Source organism: Hippocampus zosterae, chromosome 4, assembly GCF_025434085.1.
Source record: "Hippocampus zosterae strain Florida chromosome 4, ASM2543408v3, whole genome shotgun sequence".
NCBI classification, from domain to species: Eukaryota; Metazoa; Chordata; class Actinopteri; order Syngnathiformes; family Syngnathidae; genus Hippocampus; species Hippocampus zosterae.
The window spans coordinates 28,908,630-28,925,548 of record NC_067454.1 but is presented as its reverse complement, the minus strand read 5'-3'; the positions used below and the strand labels follow the sequence as shown (position 1 = coordinate 28,925,548).

The window sequence follows — 16,919 nt, the reverse complement described above, 5'->3', positions numbered from 1 at the left end:
TTCCTTACGGTTGGACGGGACCGGCCATTCAGTGACCGCACGCGTCTTAATGGGGTCCGCCCGTAGCTTGCCCTGTTCTATAATGAACCCCAGGAAGGAGATGACGGGAACATGGAACTCACACTTTTCTGCCTTGACGAAGAGCCGGTTCTCGAGCAAACGTTGTAGCACCAGCCGAACATGTTGCCGGTGCTCATGCAGAGAACGAGAAAAAATTAAAATGTCGTCAAGATAAACGAAACAGAAGATGTTGATCATGTCCCGGAGCACGTCATTAATGAGGTTCTGGAAGACGGCAGGTGCGTTTGTGAGGCCAAAAGGCATCACAAGATATTCGAAATGGCCCAGGTGGGTCTTAAATGCTGTTTTCCACTCGTCTCCCTCACGAATACGGACCAGATGGTAAGCGCTACGTAAATCGAGTTTGGAGAAGACGGTGGCAGATTGCAGTGGAGCGAAGGCGGAGTCTATCAGGGGTAAGGGGTATTTGTTCTTTATGGTAATTTCGTTCAACCCCCGATAGTCCACGCAGGGCCGTAGGGACTTATCCTTCTTCCCCACGAAGAAAAAACCCGCCCCTAACGGTGAGCGCGAAGGTCTGATGAGACCTGCAGCGAGCGAGCTGTTTATATATTCTGTTAACGCCTCACGCTCGGGCCGGGATACCTGATACAGCCGCGAGGTCGGCAACGGGGCGCCCGCCTGCAGGTCTATCGCGCAATCGTAGGGGCGGTGTGGGGGCAAGGAGCGCGCGCGATCCTCGCTAAATACTTCCTTAAGATCCCGATAGCATTCCGGCACTCCGTCAAGGCAGATCTCCTCGGGGGGAGTAACGCGTTCGTGCCTCCCGACGGCAGACTGTAGGCAGTGCTGGTAGCAATAATCGCTCCAACTATCGATAGCGGGGCGCGCCCATGAGATCACCGGGTTATGCGTCTGCAGCCAGGGTAATCCGAGGATGATCGGGGCGTTCCGGGGCCGCATAACATAAAAACGGCGATGCTCAATATGATTACCGGATAACACAAGTTTTAGCGGCTCCGTTCGATGTGTTACTACCGCCAGGAGACGCCCATCCAGATCACGCACCCGCTTCGCAACAACCAACTCCTCTAAGAAGCACCCGAGTTCGGACGCGAGATTAGTGTCCATCAAACAGTCATCTGCCCCTGAGTCTACCAGGGCCCGAACCCGTCTTGACCGGGACTCGCCGAATACCTCCGCCTCGAGCTCGAGTCTATTGGGGTGTCCTGGTCGCTTATCGACTCGCCTAGACTCGGAGGGTGACGCGCGAGGTCGTGACTCACAGTAATCGGGAGGAGCGTGGAAAGACGATCCCGGATAGCTGGTTGTGGCGCGGGAGGGTGGTTGTGCGCCGTCAGGTGTAGCATGGTCCCGGCGACGGCGCCTTCCTTCCTCCGCGCCACCGTCTTTGCCGCCCAACTGCATCGGCTCCTCCGCGGATGCTGTCTCCCGGCCCCGGGAGTGCTCGCCGTGCCCCCGATATTCCTCACGGTACGGGAGACGTCGAGACGGGTACCGATCACCTCCTCGCTCCCGACCCCGTTCCCTCAGGCGATTGTCCATAAGGAGGGAGAGGTCGATCAGCTCCTCCAAGTCCGTGCTGTGATCGCGAGTAGCCAGCTCGTCCTTGAGCTGCGTGTTGAGACCCCGGCGAAACAGTCCACACAGGGCCCGATCGTCGTACCCGCTCTGCGCGGCCAGGATCCGGAACTCGATGGAGTAGTCAGCGACCGAACGCCTGCCCTGCTGCAGGGCGAGCAGCCGCCCCTCCGCCTCTCTGCCCCGCACGGGATGGTGGAACACCCGACGGAAGGCTGCCACGAAATCAGGATAGGAGGTGCGGAGATTCGGCTTAGCGTCGCTGGTCGCGATTGCCCACGATGCCGCCGGACCTGTCAAGAGACTCATGATATAAGCCACCTTGGCGGCGTCAGTGGCATAGGAGGACGGCTGTTGGTCGAATATGAGCGAGCAATTGTGTAGGAAGTGTCCACACTGCCCGTGCTCACCCCCGTAACGAGGGGGATGTGGAAGCGAGGGCTCCCTCGACATAGTAGGGTACGAGGAGGGAGCCTCCGGGGTGGTAGGACGAAGCCCGGAAGGTGGTCTTCGTTCCTCCACCCGAATAAGGCGAGGTTCGAGATCATCGAACCGATGAGCCAGCATGGAGACCGCGCCGTTGAGTTCCGTAAGGGCTTGGCTGTGCTGACTCATTTGCCGCTCTTGTCGAGCAAGAGCGGACAAGATCTTTTCGGCGTCTACGGGATCCATGGTGGCCGGAGAATTCTGTCACGTTGAGCCCGAGGCGATGAGAAATCGCCTCGTGCACAACAGAGAAAAACGAGGTGGATCCCCGGAGAAGCAGACAACGAAAAGATCTTGTGAGAACAAAGGGGTTTTAATAAAGAACAAAAGGAGCCCGAACAGGGAAAACGGTAACAGAAAACGCTGGTCAAATAAGGACCAGGAAAAAATAAGGAAGACAACCGAAAACGCTCGCGAAACGATAAAGGGCGAGGAACTACCGAGATAACAATTTGATCACAATAAGAAGTACGCGAAGATTGGGGGCCGTAAGGCAATAGGGCAGCGAGAAGTAGTCAAACGACGAGAATAGCAAATAGAGAGCAATGGCACGGTAAGGAATTCTCCGGCAGTGAGATGACTGCCGGAGTCGCCTAATAAAGGCACGTAATCAGCCCGAAATAACGGGCAGGTGTGCCGAACAGGTGGCGGGAGAACCCGCCACCTGCTGGCGAGCACGCGACGTGACAAATCCACTGTTTATCAAATTAAACAATGAAATCTCATGACCTGATTGACTTCAAAATCGCCCAATTAATGTACAAAGCACACAATAATAACCTTTGCCAAAAGATCCAGAAGCTTTTTAAAATTCGAGAAAGTTGTCATAATTTAGGGGGTACTAATCTATACAAAAAAATCCAAAACACGAACGAACATCACACAAAGGAGTGTATCTGTAATAGGTGTAAATCTGTGAAATGATTCTGAAACGGACCAGTAAAATGAGGAACTCTCTTGCTGAGATTAAAAATGAATTCGAGAGTAGTACAAGACAACTACACAAATCAGAATTAAGCTGATAAATTCGATACACTCATGAAATATAGCAATACATCAGAAATACATTGATGAGATTTTTTAATATATTAATGAAATGTAGCATCCATTATGAATATGAGAAAATCGACATATACATGTGCTCTAAAGAGTATGTACTGTATATACAAACCTAATGTTGTAAAAATGTATTAGTACAGCATACATAAGGGTAAAAGCATTTGTTGATATTTAGACTTTCTTTCCTATTTAGAAAAATGATCAATTCATATATAAGAAGGGGTAGGACTCGGGGTAGGTTTTTTGCTTCTTTCTACTCCTTTGAACACATATTTGTGATGATGACTATTTTCTTTTCCTTTTTTTATATCTTACCTTCACCTTTTGCCAATTTATTACCGAATTGTATATTTTATATGTTCAATATACAAAACAATATATCAGTCAGTTCAGTCTGTTTAGTGGGTTGGCTGCAGGGATCTTGAAGGTCCAGCAGGTGGCAGTGGTCAGTGACACAGTATCAGCACAGTATCAACACAGTGTGTCAGTGTGTCGACACGCCTCATGAGGCCTCATGGACCCATCACTAGTTTCCAGTGAGGGTAGGACTCCGCCAAGGCTGTCGTTTGTCCTTTTCATCTATGGTCACGAGCAATAGGCCGTGACCGAAAGAACGAGATCCTGAATACAACTGGCCGAAATGAGTTTTCTCCGAAGGGTGTCCGGGCTCTCCCTTAGAGATAAGGTGAGAAGCTCGGTCATCCGGGAGGGGCTCAGAGTCGAGCCGCTTCTCCTCCACATCGAGAGAAGCCAAATGAGGTGACTTGGGCATCTCATTCGGATGCCTCCTGAACGCCTCCCTGGTGAGGTTTTCTCTTCCTTAAATTGCTCTATCTATAGTTCTACCCTACCGTGATGTTTTTGACTGGCTCGTGTTTTGTTCATGTTTCGAGAGTAGAAACATGTTCTTTATAATACGTATTATTTACATCGTTAAATCAAATATCTAGGTTTTTTTTCTTTTTCGCCTGATATGATGTATGAGCCTGATCAGTTTCATGCTGATCTGTGTTTGAAACACAAGCAACACTGCTGTCATCTTATAGGAGGAAGCTGGCAGGTTGAACCTTCCATCAGTGGCATAAATAAGGATTTCGTATTCCCACCGGCATGTCCCACCTGGAGGAGACCCCGAGGAAGACCCAGGACTCGCTGGAGAGACTATGTCACCCAGCTGGCCTGGGAACGCCTCGGGATCCCCGGGGAGAGCTGGAAGAAGTAGCTTGGGAGAGGGAAGTCTGGGCTTCCCTGCTAAAGCTGTTGGCCCCGCGACCCGGCCCCGGATAAGATGGATGGAAGTGGACATAAATAGAGCTGTGCATTTGGATTTTGGTGACTATTGGTTACCGTTTTCATGGCACATCCTGTCTCAGTCACTTTTATTTGTTCAGCAATTAATAAACAATCTTTTCCTTTTTGCTTACTTTTTCACACAACTGGTTGCATGATTTGTTACATCAATAAAAAAAATAAAAAAATTTGTTTTAAATAAACGTGACCAAGGCAATTATGGTATGTGGCTTATGATATTTTTTTAGATTATCTACCACAAATAGTATTATCTGATGCAGGTGTATCAATAATTAGCTGCTTCCTAAAATAAGTACCCATTTTTTTTTACTGGCTGTTCAATAAATGACATTTTGGAGGAAACGTTTTTCCATTTGATTTCCGTTCACCCACTTAACAAATGTCAAAGTCAAGGCACCCGGGCCGCATATGGCCAGCGAGAAGGTCTTCGCACCTATACTACATTTCCCACAATGCAACGATGCACCAAGCAGTCGGTCGCTTCAATTCAATATTTGTTGGTGCAGCAGTCGTTAACGTAACAATAAAGTTAACTTTGAGATACCCATCCAAAATGGCAAAACGGAAGGTGGACACTGAGAACCGTGGGTTTCAAACAAGGTGGGAGTCGGAGTACATGTTCATGGACGTAGCTGGAAAACCTGTGTGTCTTCTGTGCGGAGAAAGTGTGGCGGTACTGAAAGAGTATAATCTGAGACGACATCATGAAACGAAACACGTGGACAAAAACAAGAATATGCTACAGAAGGTTGAGGAATTAAAGTGAAGCCTCAAATCTCAACAGGTTCTGTTAAAAAAAGCCAAATTACAAAGCCAGGCTGCTGTCAAGGCCAGTTATATTTTGGCAAACGAGATTGCTAAATCATCCCGGCTATTTACGGAGGGGGATTTCATCTAAAACCTCTATGCTTAAAGTTTGTGACAACGTTTGCCCATAAAAATGAAATTCTTTTTAAACGTATGCATGACCAGAAACACCATTGCAGAGCGAGTAGAGCAGCTAGCCATTCATCAAAAAGAGAAGCTGTCACATTTCGGAAATCTCCCCCACCCCCCTCGCTACGGGGGAGAACAGGCTCTCTGCAAGCAATTTTTATACCAGTTCTCTCTGATATTCGATTTGGCCCTCATTGTGGACAACCGCATGCGGGAGCGTGAGAGGGAACGTACGGAAGAGCGAGGAACTACCCGTGTCCCACCCCGACGTACGGGTCGTCGGCCGGCTGAGCACGAGTCCTGGCGACCACCCGGACCCGAGCGTCATTCGTGTTCCGATCCAGCCGACGCAGAGGAGGAGCCCATGCAGCTGGGAGGCGGACGCCTGGGACCAGCGGAGAGAGAGCGTCGGATTCGGGATCGAGCCTGCTTCTACTGCGGCCAATCTGGACACCGGGCTTCCAACTGTTCCTTGACACCGTCCCGCCCGTCCGGGCGCCCCGAAAACTGTGAGTTTGTGCCCGATACTGCGCCACGTGAGTCGAGACGGGAGGAGGTCCATCCGGGTCATCCACCAAGACTCGAGTTGGACGGAACTCTTTATGGTCCGTTACGGGTCATTTCTGTTCGGGCCTTGGTGGACTCTGGGGCGGACAATTGTTTTGTAGACCCCAGCCTAGCTAAGGAACTGGGTTGCCAGGTTGAGGTCCTAAGGGAGACAAAGCGGGTTCACGATCTTGATGGGTGACTCCTGGCGGAAGTGAAAGAAATCACCGCGCCAGTGAAACTAACATTATCAGGCAATCACATCGAATACCGTAGATTCTATATCATGCGGTCTCGATCCGTACCGTTAGTGTTGGGGTTGCCGTGGCTGCGCGAACATAACCCGGTCATTTCCTGGAAACGTCCGGCAATCGAGAGTTGGAGCGCATTTTGTTATACTCACTGTTTGCGCTCGGCGGCAGAAAAGAGAGGGCCGACCCGGAACGAGCCACCAGAAGTTATTTGTTTAGATAAGGTTCCGCGTATTTACCATGACCTACGCCAAGTGTTTAGTAAAGACCGTGCCCAGTCCTTGCCGCCTCACCGGCCGTACGACTGCGCCATCGATCTTTTGGAGAACGCCTTACTCCCGAATTCCCGTCTATATCAGGTCTCTCAGCCGGAACAAGAGGCGCTGAGAGAATATATCGATAGCTCACTCTCGGCTGGCCTCATTCGGCCGTCTAAATCCCCGTTGGGGGCCGGATTCTTCTTCATCGAAAAGAAAGACAAGACGTTACACCCGTGTGTCGATTATCGGGGCCTGAACGAGATCACCATCAAGAACAAATACCCACTTCCGTTATTAGATTCGGCGTTCGCCCCCCTCCAATCCGCCACTATATTCTCCAAACTCGATTTACGAAGCGCTTACCATCTGGTCCGTATTCGTGAGGGGGACGAATGGAAGAAGGCATTTAAGACCCCATTAGGGCACTTCGAATACCTAGTCATGCCATTTGGGCTGAACAACGCGCCCGCAGTATTTCAGTGTCTCATTAACGACGTATTAAGAGATTTTCTGAACCTGTTTTGTTTTGTTTATTTAGATGACATCTTAATTTTCTCTCGGACTCTTGCAGAACATCAACACCATGTCAGGCTGGTTTTGCAGCGTCTACTAGAGAACCGGTTATTCGTAAAAGCAGAAAAGTGCGAGTTTCACGTCGAGTCCATCTCCTTTCTGGGGTTTATTATCGAGAAGGGTCAGCTGAGAGCTGACGATGCCAAAGTTAAGGCCGTGGTAGAGTGGCCCACGCCCACCAACAGAAAGCAGTTGCAACGTTTCCTGGGTTTCGCTAATTTTTACCGCCGCTTCATTCGCAACTACAGCCAGAGAGCCCTGCCGTTGACCCGGCTAACCTCGGTCAAGATCCCCTTTAGGTGGGACACTGATGCTGACCACGCGTTCGCCGAATTAAAGAAAGCCTTCACGAACCCCCCAGTATTACAGCATCCTAACCCCTCTATTCCGTTTGTCGTAGAGGTGGACGCGTCAGAATCCGGCGTGGGGGCCGTCTTATCGCAGCGATCCCGAGTCAACCAAAGACTTCTGTTGTTGTTGTTGTTGTTGTCGACCCCACCCGTGCCCCGACATTGGGGGACCGGGCCCTCACTCCGTCTCCCGGATCCCCAGACCCCCCTCCTCCGCCCAGCGGGCGAGCAGGGCCGCCACTCCGCTTGGGTTTCGCCAGAGGTCCTCCGGAGTCAGTGTGGTGGGTATGTTTGTGCAGGTGAACAGGTGTTGTGTGTCGTGCACTTGCGTGCCGCATAGCGCACAGAGTGGTGTTGGGTGTGTGTCCGGTGTAATGTTGTGTAGGTAGGAGTGGAGGGCTGGTGATTTGTTGGTTCGGAGTTGTGTTAGGAGTTGTCTGGTTCTGTGTGGTAGGTCTTGCTCTGATGGGTCTATTTCTGGTGCTGGTGCATGTATTACTTTGTTGTGTTGTCTGGTGTCCAAGTGTGTTTGTACAAAGTGGGTGTGTATGTCTTTCATGTTCTGTTTTATGGTGTCGTTGTTGGTGTCCTGTGGTGCTGTGTCTTTGTTGTGTGTGTAGTTGTTGTTGTGGAAGATTGTTTGTTTCTTTTGTCTGGGTGGTGGTGGTTGTTGAGTGAGTGGGTGTAGTGGGTGGGTTGGGTGTTGGGCTTTTTGTCTGATTTGCGATGCGTGTAGTTTTAGATGGGTGTTCAGTGGGAGAGTTTTTGTTTCCTCATGCAAGTGTTGTATGTTTGTGTCTTGTGTGCATCCTGTTGCTATTCTGAGTGCTGTGTTCTGTGTGGTCTGGAGTTTTGTCTTGTTTGTGTCCGATAGTGTTGGTGACCATATAGTGTTTGCGTATTCGAGGCGTGTGAGTGTGGTTGCTTTGTATGTGGTGAGTATAGTTTCTTTGGATTTTCCCCAGTGAGTGGTTGTTAAGGCTTTAAGTATTTTGCTTGGCGCGGGTTAGAGTGTGTTGTGTGTGTTTTGAGAAGGTGAGTTTGGGGTCCCATGTTAATCCCAGTATTTTGGGTTCGCGGACTGTGGGTAGGGTGGTGTTATCTAATTGTAAAGTGAGCCTGTTGCTGTATTCTGCCGGATAGGTGTGAACAGAGTGGTGGTGGTTTTGTCTGCGTTGAGTGTGAGTTGGTTCTGTTTTGTCCAGTTGTATATGTCGTGGAGATATTTTTGTACTTGTTGTTGTGCCTGTTGTGGTTTGACATGTGTGGATAGAATGGTGATGTCGTCTGCATATGTAACTGTGTGTACATTTGGAGGTGGTTGTGGTAAGTCTGCCATGTATATGTTGAATAGTGTTGGTGAAAGTACTCCCCCCTGTGGAACCCCCGTTTTCGTGTTTCTATGTTCTGATGTTTCCCCCCGGTATTGAGTGTATTGTCTGCGTCCCCTTATGAAGTTGAAGATGTATTTGATGATGATGTTTGGGGTGTTAGTGTTGTTGAGTTTGTTTGTGAGTGTGTGTAGGTCAGGTGTCACCAACATTTTTGAGGGTGAGAGCAACTTCATGTGTACCGATTGTGTGAAGGGCTACCAAATTGATACACGTCTGAAATAACATATTTGTCCAAAATACCTTCAATAATATGAGGATGTGTTATTTTTAATACTTGATGATTTAAATTGTCAGACTTTGATCGTGTTTCGAAATGTCTCACAGTACTGCCAATGTTTGCATTTTTAAATCATAATTTCTACTAGCAAATCACAATGTCCAGGCACTGGCGGGCTACTCAAGTGGTCTTCACGGGCTACCTGGTGCCCGCGGGCACCATGTTGGTGACCACTGGTGTAGGTTTACCGTGTCAAAGGCTTTGGACATGTCTAGGGCTATGGCAACTGTTCGTTGTGGTGGTTTTTGTTGATTGAAACCTGTGGCTATGATGTTGTGTATGTGGTGTAGTGCTGTGGTTGTGGAGTGTTGTTTTCGGAAGCTGTGTTGGTGAGAGGGTAGTTGAGTGTTGTTGGTAATGAAGGGTAGTATTACCTTTTCCATTGTTTTGGCTATTGGGCTGAGTAGTGCTATTGGTCTGTAAGATGGGCCGAGTGCGTGGTTTTTGTTGGGTTTTGGTAATGGGATTATTTTTGCAGTCTTCCATATTGCGGGGATGGTGTTGGTGTTGAGTGATGTGTTGTAAGTGTGTGTGAGTAGTGTTATTGCTTTGGGGCCTAGGTGTTTCAGATGTCTGATGTTTATGTCGTCTGGGCCTGTGGAGTTGTTGTTTTTGGAGCGTTGTAGTGCTTGTTTGACTTGTTGTTCTGTGATGGTTATGGGCGTGGTGTTGAGTTTTCGTATTTTGCGTTGTAGTTGTCTGTATGTTCTGTTGGTTTTGTGTTGTATTATGTTGGTGAATTGTTTGTTGAATGCTCGTGCTTTCTGTTTGTTGGATATTGCCGTGTGTTGTCCGAACTGTATTGTGGTGTTTTCTGGTGCTTTTTGTTCTTTGTTTGATAGTCTTGTTACTGTGTTCCAGAGTATGTATTGTTTGTGTCTGTGGTTCCATGCATCCGTTAAGTGTTCTTTCCATAGCTCTTGTTTGTGTTTTTGGATTTGTGTGTCTATTTCTTTGTTTAGGTCTGTGATGCGTGGGTCTTGGTGGTTTTGTTGTCTGATGTCGTTTCTTTGGCTGATGAGTGTTCTGATGTGTTGTGGTAGGAGAAGTGATTTGCTTTTTATTTTTCCGTGGGGTATGTGGTGTTTGTCTGCTGTAAGTATGAGGTTTGTGAGCATGGTGTTGGCTGTGTGGATGTTGTCAGGTATGGTTATGTTCTCCAGTGCTGATTCTATTTCAGAGGTGTATCCTTCCCAGTCTGCTTTCCTGTAATTTGTGTAAGTTTGAAGGTGTTGTTGTAGGCGGAAAGGAGCACGCGTGTTGTGTGTGATTTTGATAGGAAGGTGGTCTGAACTGAGTGCGTGTATTGTGGTCCATGTTGTTCTGTTTGTGATGCTGTTGCTGGCTGTTGTGATGTCCGGTGATGTTGGTTGTTGGTTGATGTTTGTAGGTTTTCTGGTGGGTGTGTTTGTGTTTAGAGTGATTTGTTGGGAGTTCTGTAGTATGTCTGCAATGTGGGTGCCTCTGTGGTCGTCGTAGGGAGAGTGCCATTGTGTTGAGTGAGCGTTGATGTCTGCGGTTAGAATGGTGTTGTTCAGCGAGTTTATGTATTGGAAGGTGTTGGTGATGTCTGTGTCTTCTGTGGCGTGGTCTGGTCGGGTGGTATCTCTGGGGGGTATATACATGTTGCATATGTGTAGTCTTTTGTGGTTGGTTATGTGAATCTTTACGGTTTGAATTTCTGTAGTGTTGGTGTTGATGTTGTTGGGGATGTTCATGGGAGTGAATGTGACTGATTTGTGAATGTATGTGAGCAGTCCTCCTCCTCCCTTGTGTTCTCTGTCTTTCCTAATGCTGGTGTAGTTGGTGAGACGAGGTGTGTTGTGTTGTTTTTCTAGTTTGGTTTCTTGTATGGTGATGATGTCTGCGTGCTGTTGTAAGGCGAGTTCTTCTAGTTCTGTTTTCTTGTTTTGGATGCCGTTGATGTTTATTTGTAGTATGGTCAGTGTGTGTTTGTTGTTTTTGTTGGTGGGTGTTGTTCTTTGTGGGTTGTTCTGGGGTTGTGGTGTTGGGGTGTTTGTTGTTTGCGTGTGTGTTCTGCATGTCCACGTGTTCGTGTATTGGCGGGTGGTGATGCCGGAGCAATGTCTGTGTATCCAGTGTGGGTGTGTTGAGTTGCATCTGAGTGAGGTTTGTCTGCGTGTGATGATTCTATTGCAGCTATTGCAGGTCCAGGTTTGGGGGGGGTGGTCTTGTGTTTGTTGTATCTCTGTTGGAATTGTCTGTCCGTGTTGCGTTTGAGGGTAGTGTTGGTGAGGCGAGTGTGTTGTTTTGGTCTGTTTGTGCTCTGCTGCCTGTTGGTGTCCTACGAGGTGTTGTTGTTCGTGGTGGTGTTTTGGGATGTAGTCTGCATTTCCATGTTATGTTGTATTGTCTAGTGTTTATGTTTGTGCAATGTTTGTGTACCCAGTGTGGTGTGTGGTGGTTGCATCTGAAGGATGTCTGTCTTCTTGTAATCTGTTGTGTGCAAATGTCGCATGTCCAGGTAGTTTGTTGTGTGTGTGTTTGTTGCGCGCGTGAGAGTGTCTGTGTGGGCCCCGGATTTGTCTCTATGTCCCCCGCCTGTAGCAAAAGGTCCGCCCGCCACCCTGCCAGGTTCAGGGGGCGGTTAGCCGGAAAAAAAACGGCCGTAAGGGCACCCCGTTCGGGGTGCAGGGATTGGTTCCTTGATTTGTCCCCCCATTCGGGCGGAACCCTCCAACTGCGAGTAAGCCAAGGAGTTTGGAGGACCAAAGACTTCTCCCCTGCGCCTTCTTCTCTCGTCGCCTCAGCCCAGCAGAAGCCAACTACGACGTGGGGAACCGCGAACTGCTAGCCGTCGTTTTGGCATTACAAGAATGGCGACATTGGCTCGAAGGTACTGAAGAGCCATTCACGGTGTACACTGATCACAAGAACCTTGCCTACATCCGGTCAGCCAAGAGACTAAACTCCCGCCAAGCACGGTGGGCGCTTCTCCTCACTCGCTTCAACTTCACGCTCACCTACTGCCCGGGTTCAAAGAACATTAAACCGGATGCCCTCTCCCGCATCCATGACCCTGCGGAGAGGGACAACGAACCCCAAAGCATTGTTCCGGACCATTGTATTGTGGGGGCACTGAGGTGGGCCGTCGAACGTAAGGTCAAGGAGGCCCAGAACGGAGTTCAAGTCCCGGCTGGTTGTCCGACCGGGAGACTGTTTGTGCCCCCACCTCTGCGCGCAGAGGTGTTACAGTGGGGGCACACTTCTAAGGTGGCATGCCATCCAGGGGTGAACCGGACCTTGAACCTCGTGTCGCAGCGGTTTTGGTGGCCGGAGCTACGCAAGGATACCCAGGACTATATCAAGGCCTGTTCCACCTGCGCATGCAGTAAGGCGTCCCACCAACTGCCGGCTGGTTTGCTGCAACCGCTGCCTACCCCTTCTCGACCATGGTCCCACATTTCCCTGGATTTTGTCACCGGCCTGCCTCCTTCCCGGGGAAAATCTGTCATACTCACCATAGTTGACCGCTTCTCTAAATCTGCCCATTTTGTTGCGTTGTCCAACCTGCCCTCTGATCAGGAAACCGCCGACCTCCTAGTGAGACACGTCTTCTGTCTTCATGGAATTCCGGTGGACATTGTGTCAGACCGGGGCCCTCAATTCATCTCCAGGGTATGGAAACGTTTCTGCCAGGCCATGGGGGCCACGGCGAGTCTGTCTTCCGGATACCACCCACAGTCCAATGGTCAAACGGAGCGCATGAACCAAGATTTGGAGGCAGCTCTGCGCTGCGTTTGCCTCGATCGCCCCTCCTCGTGGTCGGTCCACCTGCATTGGGTGGAATACGCCCACAACAACCCTCGTCTCATCAGCGACCGGTCGGTCTCCTTTCATGGCAGCATATGGTTATCAACCTCCTCTGTTTCCTTCTCAGGAGGGTCAGGTGGAACTCCCTTCCATACAGCTGCATCTACGACGGGCCCATCGCGTATGGAGACCCAGCAGCACTGTCACGCACGGCTCAGCGGAACCGGCAGATCGCTGACCGTCGCCGACGCCCAGCACCCAGCTATCAGGTGGGACAGAAGGTGTGGCCGGCAACTAAGGATCTACGACTCGCAGGTACATCTCGCAAGTTGGGCCCACGCTTCACTGGACCGTTCGAGGTGGAATCGGTCCTCAGCCCCGTCTCCGTCAAGCTCCGACTGCCGCCCACCATGAAGGTCCACCCCGTGTTCCATGTTTCCCTGTTGAAGCCGGTGGCCACCAGTCCCCTGGCTCCTCCGCCCACGTCGCCGCCTCCTCCACAAATCGTTGACGGTGAACCAGTGTACACCGTGCGTGAAATCTTGGACTCTCGGCGCAGGGGTAGGGGTTTTCAGTATTTGGTTGACTGGGAAAGCTACGGCCCAGAGGATCGGCAGTGGGTCCCCGGCTCCTGGATCTTAGACCCGTCCCTGCTTCGGGCATTCCATGCAGCGCACCCGTCGAAGCCGGGTGGTCCGCCAGGAGGCGTCCGTTGAGGGGGGGGTACTGTCACATTTCGGTTTTTCGGTCTGGCCAGCAGGTGGCAGGAGCGGTCTCTCTAGCACACCTGCTGGCAATCATTAATCAATAGAGACACTATTTAAGGACTCCTACGTTCGACACCTGTTGTGGGAGTATTGTTTTTGGCATTGCTTACCTCATTGCTCATTGACTAGTGGCTTTTGACCTCGTCGTGTTTTCGCGTGTCGTCTCGGTACCAAGTTTGTGTGTGAGTACCATTTTGTTTTGATGATCTGGCTTTTCTTGCGTGTACAAAGTGTTACATTGTTTTTCGTTCGTAGTTTGTGGGCTTTACTTTCTTTTTCTTGCTCTTTTGTGCAAGCACCTTTTGCATCGTGGACCAGCGCTTTATGTTCTCGCGTATTTTCGGTTTGGACATTAAATTGTCTTACTTCGGAGACCTTGTTTTTGTCTACGTTTTTTGGATCCCCCTCCCTAACTCGGTTTACCCGAGTTCGTAACAGAAGCTAGTGAAAAAGGGAAAAGATGTCATCGCATATTCCTTGGCTGTCGATGAGAGCACTGACGTTTCTGACGTTGCCCAGTTGTCAATTTTCATCCGAGGAGTGGATTGCAGCCTAAGCGTGGCAAAGGAGTTTTGGGCTTTACGTCCAATGCATGACACGACGACAGTGGATGAAAAATATATTGCAATGGGTGCTGCGCAGTTTGCCCGTTTCCTGCCCAACACAATGGCCCAGCTGCACATTCAGGCTGCTCAAACGTTGTTGATGTTTGGCAGCGCATACTTGCGTGAACAACTACCGGTACATTATTTTATTTGATGAAGCTGAACAAAAGCTCACACAGAAGTCGACTTACTGCTGAACACCTTCACTCAATTTTGAGGATTTTTACCGTGACCTTTTAACTGAATATGTGGCACCACAACTAAATGACCTTCCACAAACCATCATTTTTCAGCAAGACTGTGCACCACCACATTGGGGGCTGCATGTTCATGGGTTCTTCAATCAAACATTTCCAGACCAGTGGATTGGAAGCGATGGGCCAATTCCTTGGCTGTGGCAGGTACCACTCCCCTGGACTTCTTTTTATGGGGCTATGTTAAAGATATCGTGTGTCGAACAAAGATAAGTGACATCACTGTCCTAACGCAAAGGATTACTGATGCCATTGCCACCATTGATGAGGCTATGCTCCACCGAACATGGCAAGAAATCAAGTACCGTCTTGATGTGCTTTGTGCAACTAATGTTGCCCATGTAGAAATGTATTAAGAGGTAAAAAAAAAAAACCCCCGTTAATAAACACTGAATACAATAGAACAAGTCGAATAAAATATCTAATTAATTGCATTTTGAAATGGTAAAGAGACTTTATGGAAACCCTGTAGTAAAGTCAATGTCAACTGTGTTAATTTCTCTTTCGGTGGGGGCTATGCTGGAGACTAATTCTGATTTGAATTTAATTGATGTAAACGGAGACCTGCTCTCTTACAAAGCCCCTAGGCTTCAAAGTATTCACTCCTTTGCCTCATTGACTGTTGGAATGCTAGTTAGACCATCACAGACATGCAAATCGCATTAAATGAAGGCTGCAGCTAAGGGGAAGTGCGTCTTTTGCTGTGGAGAAAAGTACTTTGGACCAAAGTTGGCACACCCGGGGGAGAAGTTAGACCAAGCAGGGGCTTCTCCCCAGTAAGGTTCATGAAGGGAATCTTCCAATCTGTATACTCCCAAGGGTTGCCGATGAAAATTGAAAGTTATGGAATTAGTAGACGGCTGAAGGAGAGAGAGTTTGTGATTGCTTCGGTAAGCCTCGTTTCCTCTTGAACCTTGACAGGGTTCGGCTGAAATGAGGTGGGGGTTGTGGGCTCATTTACGGTTTATATTCAACGTTAATGTGCTTATCTTCAGACATCTCCTTGCAACCCTCAAGTAAATGAAAACATTTATAAACTTTAACACAAGCCTAAGCTGTTTTAACTTTATCTGCTTGTGGCTGTTGTATGTTTTCTTCTGCTTCCAACTTTATTTTCACTTGAGCTTCCTTCTGTTTCAATACTATCAATGTTTTACTCTTAGTTTCCATGCACTTTTCAATTGATCAGGTTTGGCTTCTTGAGTATGTCGTTGTTGCCGGGCCTTTGCTTGCTGGAGACTGGCAAACGGTTATGCTTCTACATTTTTGTGCTTGATTAAGTACTTCATATTGTGCTCAAGTCATCGCCCATCGTGATGATCATGAACGCCGTGGGCACAAGTGCAGTCGATGATTGCGTGCAGGGCTCTAAATTAGCAGCCACCAACTGGTTAAAATTCATTTGGGCATGTGTTGATAAGGGCTCCTGGCCCGGTGATCCAGTGGTTTGCATGTTGACCTCACAGTGCAAAGGCACCAGGTTCGAGTCCAGCTTGAACTCGAACACCTTCCTGTGTGGAGTATGCATGTTCTCCTCGTGCCTGCGTGGATGTTCTCCGGGGACTCCAGTTTCCTCCCACATTCCAAAAACATGCATGGCAGGCTGATTGAAAACTCTAAATTGTCCCTTGGTGTGAGTGTGAGCGGGCATGGTGGTTCGTCTCTGTGTGCCCTGCGATTGGCTGGCAACTGGTTCAGGGTGTCCCCTGCCTAGTGCCTGAAGACAACTGGGATATGCTGCAGCACGCCCCGCGACCCTTGTGAGGATAAAGCAGTTCAGAAAATGGGTAGATGTATGGATGTGTTCATAAGAATTTACCTGCCAGTTTGTTCAGTGACGCATGAGGCCATTGTGTCAGTCAGATATGCTTCGGGTTGGGCATCAAGTCTCAAGACTTGAATGAAACAGGACTATTCTCCTGGGACCGTTCACATTTAAAATTTCCAGTTCCCTGTAGTGGTGCCTCGTCTGCTGCACTTGCCTCAACATAACATGTTAACACATGACGACGTGCATCAGCGATTTGTTTTGAGGGATGACAGAGGGCCCCCTCAGTGGACCGTCCTAACTTCAAAGGGTTAACACTTTGAAGTTAGGACGACAAATCAATCAAACAGAAATGTTTGAGAAGATTTATTTTTGTTTAACAGCTTTGGAATGGCTAGACATTTTGCAAAAGAACGAAAGATTTAGACACCCTCAATCTAATCCTGAACATGGATGTGCATCTACGTTTTGAGTTGGTGTGTGTGTGTGTCTTACCTGGACTGTAAATGTTCCAATTGGACCTGCAGGTTCTCGGTCTGCTCTACTTGTTCATCCAAAGACCTCTGGAGTTTCCTTGTCTGGTTATTGGACTCATCCAGCTAATAAATACACACATAATCTTATGAGTATAAAGAAAACAAAAGCACCCCGACCCCCACATCCCCCCAAAACAATTCAACCAGTA

At 48.9% G+C, this 16,919-nt stretch overlaps 1 protein-coding gene across 1 annotated transcript in view; it reads right to left on the bottom strand.

Moving 5' to 3' along the window:
* Positions 1 to 16,919, bottom strand: part of ccdc102a (coiled-coil domain containing 102A) — a 133,648-nt gene that overhangs the window by 9,429 nt on the left and 107,300 nt on the right. Inside the window, exon 9 of the mRNA XM_052063943.1 lies at positions 16,730 to 16,833. Coding sequence (XP_051919903.1) covers positions 16,730 to 16,833 — 104 coding nt within the window. The remainder of the gene's footprint in view (positions 1 to 16,729; positions 16,834 to 16,919) is intronic.